At 46.5% G+C, this 20,566-nt stretch overlaps 1 protein-coding gene across 3 annotated transcripts in view; it reads right to left on the reverse strand.

Annotated features, from left to right (window-relative positions):
* Window positions 1-743: 743 nt before the first annotated feature.
* nav3 (neuron navigator 3) overlaps window positions 744-20,566 on the reverse strand; it is a 208,635-nt gene continuing 188,812 nt past the window's right edge. For 2 of the 3 annotated variants that reach the window (XM_055650561.1, XM_055650560.1), the window contains exons 29-39: window positions 19,680-19,851; window positions 17,711-17,808; window positions 16,867-16,962; window positions 15,523-15,691; window positions 12,779-13,014; window positions 11,305-11,459; window positions 9,054-9,125; window positions 8,105-8,301; window positions 5,970-6,088; window positions 5,283-5,486; window positions 744-4,708 (exon numbers count right to left, since the gene is read on the reverse strand). In XM_055650561.1, coding sequence (XP_055506536.1) covers window positions 4,589-4,708; window positions 5,283-5,486; window positions 5,970-6,088; window positions 8,105-8,301; window positions 9,054-9,125; window positions 11,305-11,459; window positions 12,779-13,014; window positions 15,523-15,691; window positions 16,867-16,962; window positions 17,711-17,808; window positions 19,680-19,851 — 1,638 coding nt within the window. In that variant the 3' untranslated portion in view covers window positions 744-4,588. The remainder of the gene's footprint in view (window positions 4,709-5,282; window positions 5,487-5,969; window positions 6,089-8,104; window positions 8,302-9,053; window positions 9,126-11,304; window positions 11,460-12,778; window positions 13,015-15,522; window positions 15,692-16,866; window positions 16,963-17,710; window positions 17,809-19,679; window positions 19,852-20,566) is intronic. The other variant, XM_055650562.1, reaches the window with a different exon arrangement.

A 20,566-nucleotide genomic window follows, 5' to 3' on the forward strand; every position in this document is an offset into this window, starting at 1 on the left:
CCATCTTCTCCCCTCTCCCATCAGGCACGAGGTATAGAGGTGTGAAAACGCACAACTCTAGATCCAGGGGCAGTTCTTTCCCCAGCTGTTTTCACGTAACTGGGCCATCCTATCACCAACTGGAGAGTGGTCCTGACCTGCCATCTACCTCATGGGAGATCCTTGGACTACCTATAATCAGACATTACTGGACTTTATTTTGCACTAAATGTTATTCCCTTTATCCTGTATCTGTACACTGTGGATGGCTTGATTGTAATCACGTATTGTCTTTCCGCTGACTGGTTAGCACACAAGAAAAGCTTTTCACTGTACACGTGACAATAAACTAAAATAGACTAAAAACTAAAGACCATCCTGGTGACTCCTGTTCACCGCATTGCAGAGTGGAGCAAGAGGCGGTGATTATTCAGACACACATCGTCACTTGGGACCGGCTCCTGAAAGACATTCCCTGTGGATTTGACAGATGGTGTAGACCTGCCCACAGCCAATGGAAAAGGCCTGGCCCGGCTAAACCTCACGCCATTAAAGATAAGTAGCGAGGTGTGAAGTAATCTAGCAAAATCAGCAGCTGGTGCAAAAACAGCTCATCTCAGAGTCTAAAATGCTGGAGTTACCCAGTGGGTCAGGCAGCATCTCTGGACAAAATGGAATAGGTGACGTTTCAGGTCGAGACCCTTCTTAAGACTGAGAGTCAGGGGAGAGGGTAACTAGAGGAATCAGAGCCGGCACTGATGGCCAAGGAGCTCAGAATAATGCATAATGATTTCTCTAATTTCAAGTAAGCCTTGCATTCCCCTCTCTCTCTGTCCCTCTCCCATCCTAGTCATCCTACTAGTTTCACTGTTCATATCCCTTCATTATCATCTCCTCCACAGCCAACAATGGAACGATGAAACAGGCCATTCGGCCCACCGAGTCCACGCCGACCAATCCCATTCACACTAGTTCGATGTTATCCCACTTTTATTCCCTACACACAGAGGGCCAATTTTACCCACAAGCCTGCACGTCTTTGGAGCGTGGGAGGAAACCGGTGCCCCTGGAGAAAACTCAGCAAACTTCTTACGGCCAGCACCCTTGGTCAGGATCGAACCTGGTTCTCTGGTGCTGTAAAACATCAACTCTACTGCTGTGCCACTGTGCTGCCCAGATGGTTTTGCAGTACACCATACCTACCACATGGTTCCATTTTTATTGCCTTCATTTAACCCTTGCTCTCCTTGGACTCACCTTCCTGACCTTTCACCCTTGCAGTTCGTGGCGGCCTGAACGGTCCGTTTTTCACTTCTTTTCCCTTTTATATGAGCCCCGTTTGTTTGATGTTGATTTACCCGCAATAAATTGATCCCAGTGGAATTAAGCAGGTTGTAATTGGATCTGGAGGTTTTGCTTAAGGTCCCAGACTCTCATTACAATCCAGGTTGTAATTGGAACTAATGGAGTTTTTGTTGTTTTTTAGTTTAGTTTAGAGACAGGACCATTGGCCCACCGACTCCATGCCCACCACGTTCGCTTCCATTCTCCGCACACAAGTCCCTTCCACTTGTCCACACTGACCACCGACCATCAATCACCCGTTCACACTAGTTCTATGTTATGCCACTTCCTCATCCACTCCCTACATGTAAGTCCCTTTCGCCCACAATGTCTGTGTCGAACATGATGCCAAGTTAAACTAATCTCCTCTGCCTGCACGTGATCCATATCCCCTCCATTCCCTGCCTATCCATGTGCCTGTCTAAAAACCCTCATAAATGCCACTATCATATCTGCCTCCACCGTGCCCATCACCCTCTGTGTAAAAAACTTGTCCCTGTACATCTCCTTTAAACCTTGCCTCTCTTACCTCAAAGCAATGCCCTCTAGTCTTTGATATTTCCACCTGGGAGGTGAGTTATAGACTTTAGACTTTAGAGCCACAGCGCGGAAACAGACCATTGGCCCACCGAGTACACGCCGACCAATGATCACTCACACTATCCTACACACAACTTACGACTTTACTTAAGCCAATTGCCCTACAATCCTGTGTAGGAAGAAACTGCAGATGCAGATGCAGTCCTGCACGTCTTTGGAATGTGGGAGGAAACCGGAGCACCCGGAGAAAACCCATGCGGTCACAGGGAAAACATATAAACTCTGTACTGACAGTACCCGTGGTCAGGATCGAACCAGCGGTCTCTGTCGCTGTGAGTCGGCAACTTTACCGTTGCATCACAGTTTCGCCCTGTAATGATTTTATTTCTCTCAGAGTCTTGTTGGATTTGCTCAAAGAGCCGTGCTATACTATCCAGTCTTTGACATTTCCACAGTGGAATAAAAGGTTCTGACTGTCTGCCCTATCTATGCCTCATCATTTTATATACCACAATCAGGTCGCCTCTTAGCCTCTGCTGTCTGCCTGCCGTTGACTAACGGAGGTTCTCCAGTTACCTCCATCCTTTGCTGCCAGCGTCAGATTAATGTAATACCTGGTAAGAAACGTAAACTTGCCAAAGAAAGATTAATTCAATAAATAGTATCACTTTAATGGTAAAGTCATAATTTAGACAGATACAGAGTGCATTATCTGGAAAACAAAACAATGTACAAGCTGCAAAGACATCAAAAACCGAGTTTATGGGCCAGTGCCCATTGAACCGGCTACATCCAAATACTCAAACTTAAAGGTTATAAAGACTACAAAAAACTCTCCTGATGATGGTTTTTTCTTACCATTTTTTTTCCTCTGGTTTTCACTGATTATTTACATTGTATGTTACATCAAAATGTACAGAATATAAAATATGTTTTACAGAAAACTGTTCCACAAAAAAAAGCTCCGTAATTCTCGTTGAGATGTATCACGGACGGCAGCTCGGGCTAACAGTAAACTTGTGCTAAAACTGACTGGGACATCTGCTGGAGATGAGCCAGCGATTACACGGATGATTCAGTATTGGAAGCCGCCTACCTGCGGCTCCTTCAAAGCCCCGCGGCAGGCAGCTCCCCACACCGATCATCTTCACCACACACAGAGGGTAAAACACATCCCATCTACACGGAGAATTTTATCCAAAAAATCCCAGCATATTCGAGTGAATATAAACGTTTACACCAATCAATACACCATGAAGGAATCTTTAAACTCTTTTACTGTGCAAGGCAATAACCAAAAACAAAAAAAAAGTTTCTAACTCTTCCTCCAACTTCCCTCACTTGTGCAAAAACCATAATGCAAAGAAGCCCACCCACCCCGTCCAGAGTAACGGGACATGAACTCATTAATACTTTGTCTTCTCTCTTCCCCCTCTCGCACCTTCTACGGAATGTAAGTTGGAAGGGTAAAGGGGCAAATCGAAGCCCCGTCGCCAGGCAAGAGGTGGACAGAATAGGAACGGGCAGGTCTGAGGGACCTCTTGTACAGTGAGTAAAGTCGGGGTGCGAGGTGGGGAGGTGTCCCCGTTACCCTTGAGTGAGTCCTGGGCTTGCATACAGGTAGTAAAAAACATGCTGGAAGTCTATAGAAGCAAACAATTTGTGCTCTTCTGTTGGGTGGTCCCACGTCCACTGGGCTACCGCCAGTGGAGAACTGGTGCAGCACAAACCACAAAGCGTTTCCCTTGAGGAATCCCGAATCCCCGTTGGAAAGGGGGAAAGAGATGCACACACACACACAATGAGAGAGAAGTGTGTAAAGATCAGTCGAGCTGCCATTTTTGTTTGATCCCAGCAGAAAACCCTGAAGACACTGTTGTTAAGAGGTTCTACCTATTGGGTGTAGAATTAACCTGAACCCTCCCAGGCGTTGCAGGATGGAGTGGCTTTGTTTCACTCCGGTAATCTTTTAGGGAGTAAGGCAAGTGAGTTCAGCACCATGTGTTTACCGCCACTCTCACATAGAGACTGAGAGTTTCCACAACCCGTGATGATGTAGCCCTTCACAAACTAGGATGGTCACTTGCTCCGCTGGTGGAGGCAACTGAGAGATCTTCCTGTCAAGTTTAGAAATAAAAACCAGTAGAAATCCAGAGAGGGAAGGCTGTCGGTGAGGGCGAGTGGTTGGAACCCTGCTGTTGGGTGCAATCCTGCTTGGAGTCATCCCCTGTGTGGTCGCTCACATTGTCCCCTCCCACGCTATTGTGCTTAATTGTGCCCATGGTCTCCAGATGCGGAAGTTAGTGATGACCACCAAGCCATTGGACTGATTGCAACCAGCACCAATGGAAGGGAGTGTGGAGGTGGAACACTGATTGCTCCATTCCTCAAATCAAATCCAAAACAGGTGTACACGTCCCACAACTTTGTATGGTTCCGGTTTGGCTTAATTCATGTGCAATTTTGTTTTTTGTGTGTGTGTGTGTGTGTGTTATTTTTGTTGTTGTTGCAGAGACACCAACAAACCCTCATATGATCCAGGCGGGCAGGGTCAGTGCTCACGAGTTCAAGCTCTCTCTGAGAAGCCTCCCCCTGTTCCCCCCGCATTAGCTGGACGTCTGCACCCCTGGTGTTGACCTCTGCTTCAGGCGATGAGGGAGGGAAGGTCCGGGCTCCGACCGGCGGCCGGCGAGATGTCCGCCATTCCAACCCCAAGGCGTCCGCTTCAGAGAGTCGACTCCAAAGATGAGTCTAGAATGTCATCGTGGTGACTGACGTTATCGCTGTCACAACTCTGTGTGCTGGAGTAATTCGCCGCCTCCTGAAGCCTTATCAGCATGTTCATCTAGTCAGGAATCAACAGGCAAGAACGCTTAATTGTCAATATGCACCAAAAAACAGAACAATTAACTGATGTTGATGTTGCTAAGCTGGAAAGGGACTTTAGACTTTAGAGATACAGTGTGGAAATAGGCCTTTTGGCCCACCGAGTCCACACTGACCAGCAATTTCTCCGTACACTAGCATTATCCTCGAAACACTAGGGATTATTTACAACAAAGCCAATTAACCTATAAATCTGCACATCTTTGGAATGTGGAAGGAAACCGGAGCACCCACCTGGAGAAAACCCACGTGGTCACAGGGACAACGTACGAACTAGGTACAGACAGCACAAGTAGACAGGATTGGACCGGGTCTCTGGTGCTGTAAGGCAGCGACTCCACTGCTGCGCCACCGTGCCGCCCCAATGGGTAGGCTGAATGGCCTAATCCTGATCCTATGACTTACGAACTTAACTTGATCACACTCCCTCTCAACCCCATCCTCCTGCCTTCTCCCCATTCACATCCTTGATGATCCAGAAGCTATGGACGTGTTCGGCGCAGACGTGAGCGGCGTGCGGCGGGATTACTCACCAGAGGGTCGCCGTCGCTGTCGCTCTGGCCCACGTGCCGGGAGGAGCCGCCTTCCTTAGCGGAGATGTGGCCGTCGTAGCCCACGTCCTCGGGCCGGAGCTGCAGCAGGCAGGGCCAGTCCTGCTGCAGGGAGCCAGCACTCCATGGGTAGCTGTCCACCACCCAGCGCGACGGGTCATCCCACTGCGCACGCGTCCCGTACAGCTGGCAATAGGCAGGGCACACATACACAGGGTCAGTACACCCACGGTCTCTCCGTGTAGTCAAGAGAGTCAAAAGAGTTATATTGTCACATGTCCCAAACAGAACAATTACATTTTTTACTTGCTGCAGCACAACAGAATATATAAATATAGTATCTGTAAGCAATATATTAAACAAAAAAGAAAAGTTCTGTGAGTATGTGTGTGTGTGTGTGTATATGTGTATATATATATATATATATATATATATATATATATATATATATATATACACACACACATTTATAGAGCATATATACAGGGGCGAAATCATTGCATGCTATGAGAGGTAGGGGACAATCTCCCCACGCTGGGCAAGAGACTCCGTGCGTTTACCTGATCCATTCCTCTCATGATTTTGCACACAAGATCAACAATGTTGGTCTGGATTTAAAAGGACAGCTGCCAAACTGAACTTAAAGAGAATCTTAGGAAAGGCATTTACCTGAAGTCCCTCTCGAACTGCCTCCAGAAGATAAGGAATAAGAGAATAGTTCCACAGATCTGTGAACCATACCCTGGAACCATCTACCTCCAAAGGGCAAGAGAGGAAGAGTCTGGGACCTAAAGCATGGAACAGAAAATTAAATCAATTAATTTGCAAACCAACAATATCGTGTGCATGCAAAAGTCTGCAGCGGTCACCACACTGGAAGGGGGAGATTGGTGAACTGGGGATTGTGGACGTAGTCCAAACCATCACACAAACCATTGACTCCATCCACACTTCACGCTGCCTCAGCAAGACCAACAACGCAATCAAGGACCAGTAAGTATCACCCCAGTCACTCCCTCCCGAACTCCACCATCAGGCAAAAGGTACAGAAGTGTGAATATGTACACCTGCAGATTCAGGGACATTTTCTTCCTAACTGTTACCAGGCAACCGAACAGCTCTCTTCTCAGTTATAGGGCTACCTCACTGGAACTATCTTTAATTGGACTTTATCAGCCTTCGATGTTACATCTTGCACAGAATGTTATACCTTTTCCCTTTTATGCACTGTGGTCGGCTTGATTGTATTCATGCATAGTCTTTTCTTTGACAGGATAGCACACAAACAAAAGCTTCTCACTGTACCTCGGTACACGTGACAATAATAAGCTGGACTAAACTGAACAGAAGGTGCCATAGCTGGTGGGGGACTTCAATTCAGGTAAATTAGTAAACTGGATTCTGAAATCTAGTACAGGTACCACAAAGCTATCAGAATGCAAGGAAACTCATCCAGTTCACAATTGTCCCTCAGGGAAAAAGTCAGCCATTATTATGCCCACAGTAATGCTCGCAGGTGACTTCAGGCCCACGTTAATATTAAGGAAGGGTAAAGAGTGATGAGACACAGGCATGGTTTGCATGTGGCAAAGGAATATTACGATCTCTCTTTCTGATTGTAGGAGCGATTAGGAATCTTAACTTGGGATCTAGAGAGAGTTAGCCAACTGGATAGAGAATTGGCTTCATGGAAGGAAGCAGAGGGTGATAGAGGAAGGTTGTTTTTCGGATTGGAGACTTCTGTTCAGTGGCTTGTCTCAAGGATCAGTGCTGGGCCCACTGCGGTTTGTGATTTAATCAGCGATTTGGTTGAGAATGTGCAAGGCATGATTAGTAAATTTGTAGATGACTAATGTTGGTGGGCATTTATCTAGAGTAGGAGAATCAAGAACCAGAGGACATTGGTTTAAGTTGAGAGGGGAAAGATTTAATAGAAACCTGAGATGCAACTTTTTTACATAAAGGGTGTTACGTGCGTGGAATGAGCTGCCAGATGAGGTAGTTGAGGCAGGTACTATAACAACATCTAAAATATATCTGGACAGGTACATGGAAAGGAAAGGTTTAGGGGGATATGGGCCAAATGCTGTAGGTGCGACGGGTGTAGATGGGGTTCCTTGGTCACCATCAGCAAGTTGGGCTGACGAGCCCTTTTCTGTGCTGTATGACTCTATGAGGCCTGGAGAGAGTGGATGTGGAGTGGATTTTTCCACCAGTGGGAGTGTCTAGGATCAGAGTGCACAGCCTCAGAATAAAAGGACGTACTTTTAGGAATGTCTTTAACCAGAGGGTGATGAATCTGTGCGATTCATTGCCAAAGACGGCTGTGGAGGTCAAAAGATTGGGTATTTTTAAAGCGGAGATTAACTGATTCTTAATTAATAAGGGCATCAAATGTTACGGGGAGAAGGCAGGAGAATGGGGTTGAGAAGGAAAGATAGATCCGCCATGATTAAATGGTGGAGTAGTTACGATGGTTCGGAATCAAGGGATATGGGGAGAAAGCAGGAAAGGGACACTGATTTTGGATGATCAGCCATGATCGTATTGAATGGCGGTGCTAGCTCCAAGGGTCGAATGGCCTACTCCTGCACCTATTTTCTATGTTTCTATGACTTATGAACTTATGAACCATTTCTGTTGATCCCAGCATTTCCTACGGCAGGAACGTTCCCCTTGGCGTTACTGGACCCCCAATATAACTCCAAGGGTCCAGATCCACAATGTCACTTGCCCATGTTCTCCAGAGAGGCTGCCTGACCCGCTGTGTCATTTGTTTAGGTGTTTCCGTGTTGGTCACTCACCGATAGTCACATCAGAAGAGCTGTGAGTTTCCAGGAAGGCGTTGAGATGCTGCCACACTTTGGGGATCCAGTCGATGATCCTCAGCAGATCGTTGTTGCGCATGTTCTTGTCGATTTCGGTCTCGATCAACTTGCGGCGCAAATAACGACCCAGGAAGCCCTTCACGGGTTCCGTGTGGTTGGCGCACAGAACCCACCTGCACAGTCAGAGCAAGGGACAAGGTGGGAGATGCAAATATGACGTGTACTGCCTGCACACCCACCCCCTGGTCCTCAGCCTATTATAGCAACACTCGATCCGTCTTCCTCCCGGGTCCTCCCGGCTTCTCCTTATCAGAACAGACCGAATGGTGGAAGGCCTGGATAGAGTGGATGTGGAGAGGATGTTTCCACTGGCGGGAGAGTGTAGGACCAAAGGGCACAGCCTCAGAATAAGAATACTGAACCTTTAGAGAGGAGATGAGGTGGAATTTCTTTAGCCAGAGGATGGTGAATCAGTAGATTTCACTACCACAGACGGCAGGGGAGGCCAAGTCATTGGGTATTTTTGAGTTGGAGGTTGATAGGTTCTTGATTAATAAGGGCGTCAAAGTTTACAGGGAAAAGGCAGGAGAATGGGGTTGTGGGAAAGATAGAAGAAGATGATGATGATGATGATGATGATGATGAAATCCTTTGTTTTGCACCCAATACACAAAGCATGCAGAGTCACCACATATAAGGTGTCGACAAAGTTACAAAAGACCAGCATGATCAAATGGTGCAGCAAACGCGCGAATGGTCTAATTCTGCTCCTGTGTCTTATGGTCTTATAACAAAAGGAGATTGGATGGTGGGGAAGCAGAGGCGGTGAGGGGTGGAGGGAACTCACGATGAAGTACCAGATAGGGAGAGGTGGTGAGGGCGGAGTGAGGGGTCACTGGAAGGGGGTGGCGACGGTTAGACGTACCTGAAGTTGTGGTGGAGCTCCAGGTTGGCTGATGAGGAAACCGCCTGGTTCATGGTTCCAATGACATATGGGCTGCAAAAGCAGAAACACACCAGGTCAGATATGCTGGACGCGACCTAAATCATTGCAGATGCTAGTGGATCGTTGGCTTCAGGTGGGGAACACCTGTTAGCGCAGTGGTAGAGTTGCTGCCTCACAACGCCAGAGACCCAAGTTCGATCCTGACCACAGGCGCTGTCTGTGTGGAGTTTGTACGTTCTCCCCGTGACCGTGTGGGTATTCTCTGGGTGTTCCAGTTTCCGCCTACACTCCAAAGATGTACAGATTTGTAGATTAATTGGCATCGGTTAAACAAAAATTGTAAATTGTCCTTAGTGTGTAGCATAGTGCTAGTGTATGGAGTCATCGCTGGTTGGCGCAGGCTCAGTGGGCCGAATAGTCTGTTTCAGTACTGTATCTTGACAGTCTAAAGTCTACAGTTTAATTGGTCTTCATCGATGGGTTGACAGTGGAGAGAGTCAACAGCTTCACGTTCCTGGGCATGTATATCTCTGAAGATCTGACCTGGACCCAGCACATCGATACAATACAAAAAAACCTTATCAAAGCCTGTACTTCCTGAGAAGATTCAGGTAATTCGGTATGTTGATGAATACTTCATTAAACTTCTGCAGGTGCACAGCAGAAAGCATTCTACCTGGTTGTATCATGGCCTGATTCAGTAACATCGAAGGAATGAAGGAGTCTGCAGAAAATGAGACACTGCCCGGTCCATCACAGGTACTGACCTCCCCGCCATCGAATGGAACAGGAAGCACTGCCTCAAAAAAGCAGTCAATATCTCATGACACCCACTACACCCTGGCCACGCTCTCATCTCGCTGCTACCATCAGGAAGAAGGTACAAGGAGCCTGAGAACCGTGACCTCCAGGTTCAGGAACAGCTCTTACCCAATAACAATCAGGCTCTTGAACACTGCACAAAACTAACCTCAGCAACTATGAATTGGTTCCACTAGAGACTATGGTTTTATACTAATATATGTATTAAAAATCATAATTGCTGAGGTTAGTGTTGTGCAGTGTTTGCTGGCAAGAAGTTGTACACGGTTCTCAGGCTCCTGTACCTTCTTCCTGATGTTAGCAGTGAGATGAGAGCGTGGCCAGGGTGGTGTGTGTCTTTGATGATCTCAGCTGTGGTATTACTAATTATTAATTTATTGATTATTTATTTGTTGTATTATTGTATTAATGAGATGTTAAGCTGCAGCAAGTGTAAGTTCCATTGTGCCATTGCTGGTACACATGAGGTGTAAACACTTTTGACTCCTGCTTGGAATCTCTACACACAGGGTTCCTCAATTATAACCATATAATAACCATATAACAATTACAGCACGGAAACAGGCCATCTCGACCCTTCTAGTCCCGGCAGAACAGGTGAATTAAAAAAATCTCTGCCGTTCTTTGTTTCTACCCGTTCAGAGTATCCCACTTTTTCACCCACTCCCTACACACCAGGGGCAATTTACAGAGGGCCAATTAACCTACAAACCCGCACGTCTCTGGGATGTGGGAGGAAACCGGAGCACCCGGAGGAAAACACACGTGGTCACAGAGAGAACGTGCAAACTCCACACAGACAGACAGCACTTGAAGTCAGGATCAAACCCTCCAACAGCTGCGCCGGTGTGCCCCATCATCTAAAATAATGTAAAATTCTGCCTCTTAAACAAATGCCAACATACACATATGTATTGTAGAAACAAGGAACTGCTACAATATTTTATACGTTTTGTGGTTTACATAAAAGGACACAAAGTGCTGGAGTAATTCAGAGGGTTAGGCAGCATCTATGGAGAACATGGACAGTATACGCTGTGGGTCGGATCCCTTCTTTAGAGATGAAGCTCTGACATCAGTCTGTGGAAGATAATGGGAATGTGGGGAGAATATAAACATTGGCCTGAAGATTGAGCCTTTGTCAGTTGGGGCATAGAGTACAAGAGTCAGGACGTCATGTTGCAGCTTTATAGGACTTTGGCTGGGCTGCGTTTGCAGTATTGTGCTCAGTTCTGGTCACCCAAGAAGGGTCCCAGTCATTCATCACCTATCCATGTTCTCCAGAGATGCTGCCTGACCCGCTGAGTTACTCCAGTATTTTGTGCCTTCTAATCCACACTTTTATTTTGTATGTCACCTCAAAATGCATTCAGGAAAATTCCTCCGTGCCAATGTTTGATTGACTCACCACTTGTGGTATCTGCAGTTGAGGAATCCATTGAAGATGTCACTCAGAGATCCCACATGGTGGAGGTTATCAAGGATTATTACGAGAGGGAGATCAGATCCATTATCTGCAGAAGCACATTGATCTGCCAGATTTGACAGGTATTGTCGTAGTTCCTGCCAATGGTTTGTAAAGAAAAGACACACGTATTACAGAAAAGTAGCCAACTTGACATAAGCTCGATACGAACATAGAACAGTACAGCACAAGAACAGTCTCTTTAGCCCACAATGTCTGTGCTGAACATGATGCCAAGTCCATCACTTATCTACCTGCACATCATCCATAGCCCTCCAATGTCTGCATGCCCATGTGCCGATCTAAAAGTATTTTTTAAAATGCCACTATCATATCTGCCTCCACCACCACCCTTGGCAACAAGTTCCAGGCACCCACAACCCTCTGTGGAAAGAACAAACCCAGAGCATCTCCTTTAAACTTTGCCCCTCTCACCTTAAACCTCTTCCCTCTTGACTTTAATCTGCCTACTCTATCTATGCCTCTCACGATTTTACATACTGCTATCAGATTTTACTTATTTCTATTAGACAATAATTTGGATCAGTACCCTTCTTCTGACTGATGGTAGTCGGGGAGAGAGAGCTGGAAAAGTGAGGTGGGGGTGGGACCAAGCCCGGCAAAAGAGAGATAGACCTAGGTGGGGGGGGGGGGGGGGGGGGGGGGGGGGGGGGGTGAGAGGCAGATGGGTGGCGTAGGTGACAAAGGTTGGAGGTGAAAGGCAGACAAAATGGTGCCAGATACGGAGAGAAGAAGAGGAGTGAAATGTAAAGCCAGAAACCGTAAAATAAATAGAAGCAGAATTAGACCATTTAGCCCATCGAATCTGCCCCAAAATGTAGATGAGGTGGGATTTCTTTAACTAGAGGGTGATAAATCAGTGGAATTCATTGCCACAGACGGCTGTGGAGGCCATTTGGTATTTTTAAAGCGGAGATTGATAAATTCTTGATTAGCAAGGACCTCAAAGATTATGGTGAGAAGGCAGGAGAACGGGGTCGAGAAGGAAATCTTTGTTGATCTATTTATCCCTCTCAACCCTATTCTCCTGCCTTCTCCCCGTAAACTTTGAAACCCTTAATGATCACGAGCTTGTCTATCACCACTTCAAGTACCCAAAAGTACCCAATGACGACATCCACAGCCGTCTATGCCAATAAATTCCACAGATTCACCTCCCTCTGGATAAGGAAATTCTTCATCATCTCCATTTCGAAGGTATGTCCTTTAATTCTGAGGCTGTGCCCTCTAGTTCTAGGGTCTCCCACTAATGGAAACGTCCTTTCCACGTCCACTCTATCGCCATAGGGATATAGGTAGAAGGGAACAAGTGTTGGGGGAAAGAGGGGTGCGAGAGTGCGCAATAGGATAGGGGTTTCATTGGGCTGCTGGAGGTTCCGTAGGAGTTCTTCCTTACCTTGCTGGACTTGTGGTCCACGTTGAATGTGGCTATTGACCCGTTGGTGACTTCCTGTCCAGACCTATTGACCAGGAATTCGGCCAGTTTGTTGGCCAGGTAGGTTTTGCCGGTTCCACTGGGTCCGGACAGTATGATCCGTCGATGCTCCAGCAGAACGTTGAGGTAACAGTGCATGGTGGGCTTTGGAATCAGGGCTTCAAACACCAGGCTGTCCACACTATTCTCCGCCACACCTACAAACAGAACAGCCACAATCTCACTTGGAGCAAAGCTTCAACAAAGCCCGTTTGGCGTCAAGTATTGCCTCGGAGCTAGCAATAAACATGCCGTGATGAAACGGGAGATCCCTTTCCCACTTGTGTAGGAAGGAACTGCAGATGCCGGTTTATTCCGAAGACAGACACAAAATGCTGGAGGAACTCAGCAGGTCAGGTAGTATCTCTGGAGGAAAGTAACGGGCGATGGTTTGGGTCGGAAATAAGTCACTAGAGCTGGATCTGAAGAAGAGTTCTGACCCAAAACGTCATCTGTTCCTTTTCTCCAGAGATGCTGCCTGACCCCCTGAGTTCCTTCAGCATTTTGTGTCTATTGTGGCCGTTGAGGTTGAGAAGGAAATCTTTGTCGATCTATTTTCCCCTCTCAACCCCATTCTCCTGCCTTCTCCCCGTAACCTTTGAAGCCCTTAAACGGTCAACACTTGACTTCCAATCTAAACAGATTGCCGCCTATCCTGAATGAATTGGGAGAAATAGCAGCACACAATCTGAGTGCCTCATTTCCTCCATTACTAATGTGTGCACACCTCACAGTCTATAATGCATGGGAATCCTTCATCTACTTCACTGGTGTATTATGTTATGGAACTGATATAAAGGTTGAGGCCATTGTGCCCTTTGTTGTCAAGCTGGAAGGAGTGCAGACAAGATGTACGTGGATGTTGCCACAACGCGAGGGCCTGAGCTACAGTGAGAGGTTGAGTAGGCTGGGACTCTATTCCCTGGAGTGCAGGAGGATGAGGGGTTATCTTATAGCGATGTACAAAATCATGAGAGGAATAGATTGGGTAAACGCACAGAGTCTCGTGCCCAGTCGAGAATCATAGGACATAGGTTTAAGGTGAGGGAGGGTGGGTAAAGATTTTATAAGAACCTGAGGCATAACATTTTCACACAAAGGGTAGAGGGTGTATGGAACGAGCTGTAGGAGGAGGTAGTTGGGGCAGGGACTTTTGCAACGTTTAAGAAACATTCCGACAGGTACATGGCAACGACAGGTTTAGAGGGATATGGGCCAAATGCTGGCAGGTGGGACTAGTGTAGAGGGGACATGTTGGCCGGTGTGGGAAGTTGGGCCGATGGGCCTGTTTCCACGTTGTATCACTCTATGACAATCTTTCAATTAGATTGTTTCCGACCTCTACCCAACACCTTGTCATTGGATGACCCAGCATACATTTTCACTGGCGGAAGGATTTGAAATTCTCTTAACCTCAGCAGGTAAAAGACTTTCCAAAACTCCAGGGCAAAGCTTCATTCTTAGATGGGATAGTGGCACAGCGGTAGAGTTGCTGCCCTACAGAGCAAGAGATCCGGGTTCGAACCTGACTACGTTTGCTGTTCATAGCTGCACGAGTTTGGATGTTCTCTATGTGACCACGTGGGTTTTCACCGGGTGCTCCAATTTCCTCCCACACTCCAAAGGCCGACAGGTTTGTAGGTTGATTGGCTTTGGTAAAATTGCAACTTGTCCCTAGTGTGTAGAATAGTGCTGGTGCATGGGGTGATCGCTGGTCAGTGCCGACTCTGTGGGCCGAAGGGCCTGTTTCCGTACTGTATCTCTAAAGTCTAAAGTCAAAACATCTATACTCCACTACTCAATATGTGAGAGGTGTGGTTTAAGGAAGTGAAGTACCATGAACAAAACCATCTGGCCCCTCAAGAGAAAGAAAACAGAAGACAGAACATAGACAGTGTGGCAATGTCTGTGCTGAACGTAATGCCAAGATAAACCAATCTCCTCTGCCTGTGCATGATCTATATCCCTCCATTCCCTGTATATCCCCGTGCCTATCTAAACGCCACTATCATAACTGCCTCCACTATCGGCAACATGTTCCAGGCACCCAAACTTGCCCCAAAGTTTAGACTTTGCGCCTCTCATCTTAAAGTTATGCCCTCTAGTCTTTGATTTTTCTATCCTGAGAAAAAAGATTTGTACTGTCTACCCAATCTATGCCTCTCATAATTTTATTTACTTCCATTAGGTCTCCCATCAACCGCTGGCGTTCCAGAGAAAACAATCCAAGTTTGGCCATCTTCACCCTGTAGTTACATAAATCCAGGCAGTGTTCTGGTAAACCTGCTCAGCACCTTCTCTAAAGCCTCCACATCCTTGCTGTAATGGGGTGACCAGAAGTGCACGCCAAATTTATGCCAAATGCCAACTTCATGCCAAATGCGACCTAATCAAACACTTATGGAGCTGCATCATGACTTTGTGACCCTTATACTCAATGCCCCAACCAAGGAAAGCAAGCATTGTGTTTAGTTTATTATTGTCACGTGTACTGAGGTGCAGTGAGAAGCTTTTTGTCGCGTGCTATCCAGTCAAAGAAAACACTATACATAATTGGAACCAAGTCCACATTGCACAGGTAAAGGATACAGTGTACAACATTTAATGCAAAGATATATGCAAACATGTACACTGTATACCATACGCCTTCTCAAAGTGTCCATTACCTTTAAGATTCACTGTGATGACGTTGTTTTCTCCAACCAGGTACCCACAGGGCAAGAGTTCGGGTAACTCCATGTTGTAAGATCTTATAACATCACCGATACTGTAGCTGACAATGCTGTCACTGGACAGTCCAAGGCTGGAGGATGGTTCCAGGCGGAATATATACTCCTGAATTCCAAACAGGAATGTAAAGTTTGCAGATTTAATGGCACATTTATTTCAGAAACTGGTGAAGAAAACTGGTGGAAGAAGTCTGTCCTTCCAACCCTTTCCTATCCATGTACCTGAACAAATCGCTTTTAAATGCTGTTACTGCACCTGCTTCAACTACTTCCTCTGGCAGCTTGTTCCTTATGCCAACCACCCTCTGTGTGAAAAGATTGCCCCTTGGTTTCCTGTTAAATCCTGCCCCTCTCACCTTAAACCTATGTCCTTTGGTTTTGGTTCCCCTACTCTGGATAAAAGACTGTGCATTCACCCTATCAATTCCCCTTGTGATTTTATATACCTCTGTAATATCACCCCTCAGCCCCATTTTCTCCAAGGAATAAGGTCCTACCCTGTCCAACCTCTCTCTATAGTGTCAGGTCCTCGGGTCCTGGCAACATCCTCGTAAATCTCTACACTCTTTCTGGCTGAATGATGCCCTTCCTATAGAAGGATGACCAAAACTGAACACAGTATTCCAAATATGGCCTCGCCAACGTCTTCATTCACAACTGTATCATAACATCTCGACTTCTGTTTGCATCCCTGTACCTCTTTGTTATCACCTCTTCCCCAGTCAACATTGGTACATTATGGGCTCCACTCCTTATCATTCGTTCAGGGTTTTCCTTACCTCCAGTTTTCCGCAACCCTCCCCTCCCCCCACCCAGTCACCTGTTCCTTTTCTCCAGAGATGCTGACTGACCTGCTGAGTTGCTCCAGCACTTTGTGTCTATCTTCGGTCTAAACTAGCACATGCAGTTCCTTCCTACATATCCAACTTCTAGACTTGACACCGAAAGAGCCTGTCCCACTTTCACGACCTAATTCACAACCTTTTTTACTCATGGACATTTTTCATCATGCTAGAAAAAATGCTCCGACCTACTTGATGCCACGAGTACCTACAACTAGCAACATGGCCTGCTACGACCTACCTACGACCTCCTACGACCAAGTGACGACCATGCTGCGAGTATGAGTCAAGGGCAAACTCGGCAGAGGTCGTGAATTAGGTCGTGAAAGTTGGACAGGGCCTTAACTGTCCCTTGGAAGACCAAGCAAGACAAGTATGTAAACGCCAACCTTGCAAATGAATCCATGAAGCGAACTTTGGCTTCAACCCAGACACGTACCTTAAATAATCGACGGATTACACTATCCAGGACATCCCACTTTGTCTTTCCGCTCACTCCTATAGACCCGATCAGGTACCGGGGAGTCTTTTCATCCTGAAAGTGTAACAGTCAGATGTTGTAATCATTGGCTGCTGTGGCAAGGTTTGGTTTGGTTTAGTTTAGTTTAGTTTAGTTTCGTTTAGTTTAGTATTGTCACGTGTACCGAGGTACAGTGAAAAGCTTTGTTGCGTGCTATCCAGTCAGTGGGAAGACTACAGTACATGATTCCAATCATGTTTTCCTCCCACACTCCAAATACTATACATGACCACATTCCAGGACTGGGAAGAGTTGGATTTCTTCATCATTCAGACATTCCCAGTATATTTTATGTTTTTGATTTAACCATTATTAGAATTATTGCTGGACAAATATAACTGAAACCTTTGAAGTTAGTGATGATTTAAAATATACCACAGAATCATGTGAGTCATAGGTAGTTTAGTTTAGTTTAGAGATAGTGTGGAAACAGGCCCTTCGGCCCACCAAGTCCAGGCTGGCCAATGATCACCCCATGCACCCATAACACCCCATATCCTACACTCGTGGAGCATTTACATAAGCCAATTATCTTACGTCCGTACGTCTTTGGAATGTGGGAAGAAACCGGAGCTCCCGGAGAAAACCCACGCGGTCACAGGGAGAACGTATAAACTCAGTACAGACAGCACCCGTAATCAGGATCAAACGCGAGTCTGTGAAGCAGCACCACTGTGCCGCCCTTAACTCAGCGAAATGTACCAGTGCTCTCTCTTGCTCCCTCTCCTCCCACCCGCCCCCTGAAGCCATCGCCTCTCGTCACCTTGGTTCGCTTGAGCTGTTTGTTCAAGCAGATCATAATTCTGACGCTACAGCCCTCCTTCCGAAATGATCCCTCAGTTCCATCGTCAAGTAGGATGTCTGTAAAAGTAAGAAGAACATATGGGGTGAGGCCCTCTTCAGTGTTGTTTAAATCTTGCAGCAACATGTTCTTCAGCTATAGAAGCAGAATTAGGCCATTTGGCCCATCAAGTGTACTCCGCCATTCAATCACGACTGATCTATCTCTCAACCCCATTCTCCTCTGACACCCTTACTAATCAAGAATCTATCAACCTCCGCCTAAAAGATATCCACTGACTTGGCCTTCACAGCCGTCTGTGGCAATGAATTCCACAGATTCACCACCCTTTGGTTCAAGAAATTCCGCCTCAACTCCTTTCTACAGGTACGTCCTTTTATTCTGAGGCTATGGCCTCTGGTCCTAGACTCTCCCACTAGTGGAAACACCCTCTCCACATCCACTCTATCCAGGTCTTTCACTCTTTGGTAACTTTCAATGAGGTCCCCCCAACATTAGTGGGCACATGGTGCATTAAGAAGAGATCTCTCTCATTCTTCTTGACTCTAGAACATTCGAGCAAATGGAGTGAAGAAGAATGAGAGAGGCTCTGATCAGAATTCTTGCTGCATTGGACAAGACAGTGATATAGTTGGTGTTTCTCCGAACCATAGCATTTGGAACCAAATATCACTCAGTTGGCACTGAGATCAGAAGCTCATCTCCAAACTCATGGAACTTGGAGTCAGCACTCCCCTCTGCAAATGATCCATAAACCCCAGTCAGTAAGAACAGGTGACAAATCTTCCTCTACCATAAACACTGGATGTGCCCTCAGACCCCTCCCATAATCTTAATACACTCGTGACTGTACAGACTCCAATACCAATACCAATACCAATCCAAGACCATTTATGGATTCACAGACGACACCACGGTAGTGGGCTGGATATCATATACTGACGAGATGTAGTACTGGAAGGAGATTGAGAACCTCATAACCTGGTGCCAAGCCAACAATCTCTCCCTCAATATCAGCAAGACAAAGGAGATTGTGATTGCACACTCGCCCCGCTACACATTGATGGCACCAAAGCAGAGATGGTTGATGGCTTCAAGTTCACAGGAATAAATATCATCAGCAATTTGGCCTGGACAAGTCGCATCGAAGCAATGGCTAAGGCTCAGGAGGTTCAGCACATCCCAACAACCATCACCAACCTTTACAGATGCGCCGGAGAATGTATTTTATCGGATGCATCACAGCATGGTTCGGGACCAGCCCAATCGAAGACCGCAAGAAATTGCACCGAGTTGTGGATGTAGCCCAGACCCTCACGCAAACCAACATCCCTTCCAATTGACTCCATCCGCACTTCACGCTGCCTCGGCAAGGCCACCAGCAAAATCACGGACCAGTCTCACTCCCTCTTCCCCCCTCTCCCATCAGGCAACAGGTACAGAAATGTGAAAACGCACACCTCCAGATTCAGGGACAGTTTCTTCCTAGCAGTTATCAGGCAACTGAACCTTCCCATCACCAACTAGAGAGCGGTCCTGAGCGAACATCTGCCTCATTGGAGACATTCCGACTATCTTTAAGCAGACTTAACTGGACTTTATCTTGCATTAAACATGATACCATTTATCTTGTATCTGTACACTGTGGACGGCTTGATTGTAATCATGTATAGCCTTTCCGCTGACTAGATAACATGTAACAAAAAGCTTTTCACTCCACCACTGTACACATGACATGACAATAATAAACAAAACTAAAGTAAATTACGTTGAGTTAAACTAAGAACCTGAGTCCAACACGGGGCCAAATGCAGGCAAATGGGACTTGGCCAGAATGTCACTGGGTCACCACGGACCAGGTGGGTCGAAGGGCCTGTTTCCATGCCGTGTGGCACTGACTGTGACTGGACACATTCTAGTCTGACCTTACCTGACGTCATGGTGTCGGTGACGTTGAGGTTTTGCAGGGAAAGCCCCAGTGATTGTCGTGAAGACGAGGTGGAGGATGAGTTGGAAGACTGGGAATGTGTGCGGGCTGTGCCACTGCTGCCCGTTTCCGATTTTAGACGATCATTCTCCGCTTTAAGCTGCTCGATCTCATTCTGCAACAAGACCAGTCGTGAGAGTGGAACAACAACCAGACCCAGCCTCAACACCACTGAGCCCCTGGCCTGTCTCTATATACTATGGATGACTTCATTGTAAGCAAACATGGTGTTTCCGCTGACTTTAGAGCAAGCAGCAAAAATGCTTTTCACTGTACCTCGGTGCACGTGACAACAAACTAAGCTAAACTAAATAACACAATGGGGGTGACAGAGCGGCGCAGCGGTGGAGCTGCTGCCTCACAGCACCAGAGACCCGGGTTCGATCCTGACCTTGTGTGTGTGGAGCTTGCACAATCTCCACCGCTTGATGAGATGGGGCAAAGTTTAAAGGAGATGTGTGGGTTACTTTTTATTTCACAAATGATGGTGGGAGCCTGTGATGCCTGTGGAGGAATGAAGATATGATAGTGCCGTTTAAGAGGCTTTTGGATAGGCACAAGGATATGCAGGTGACGGAGGGATATGGATTATAATATGGTATATAATAGATGGCATGATGTTCAGCATAGACAACATGGGCCGAAGGGCCTGTTCTTGTACTGTACTGTTCTATGTTCTACGTTTGGTGTTCTGTGTTCTATGTTCTACATTCTATGATCTAAGTTCTATGTTCCAAGTGCTATGTTCCATGTGCTATGTTCCATGTGCTATGTTCCATGCGCTATGTTCCATGTGTTATGTTCCATGTGTTATGTTCCATGTGCTATGT

The sequence above is a fragment of the Leucoraja erinacea genome, chromosome 19 (assembly GCF_028641065.1).
Source record: "Leucoraja erinacea ecotype New England chromosome 19, Leri_hhj_1, whole genome shotgun sequence".
NCBI classification, from domain to species: Eukaryota; Metazoa; Chordata; class Chondrichthyes; order Rajiformes; family Rajidae; genus Leucoraja; species Leucoraja erinaceus.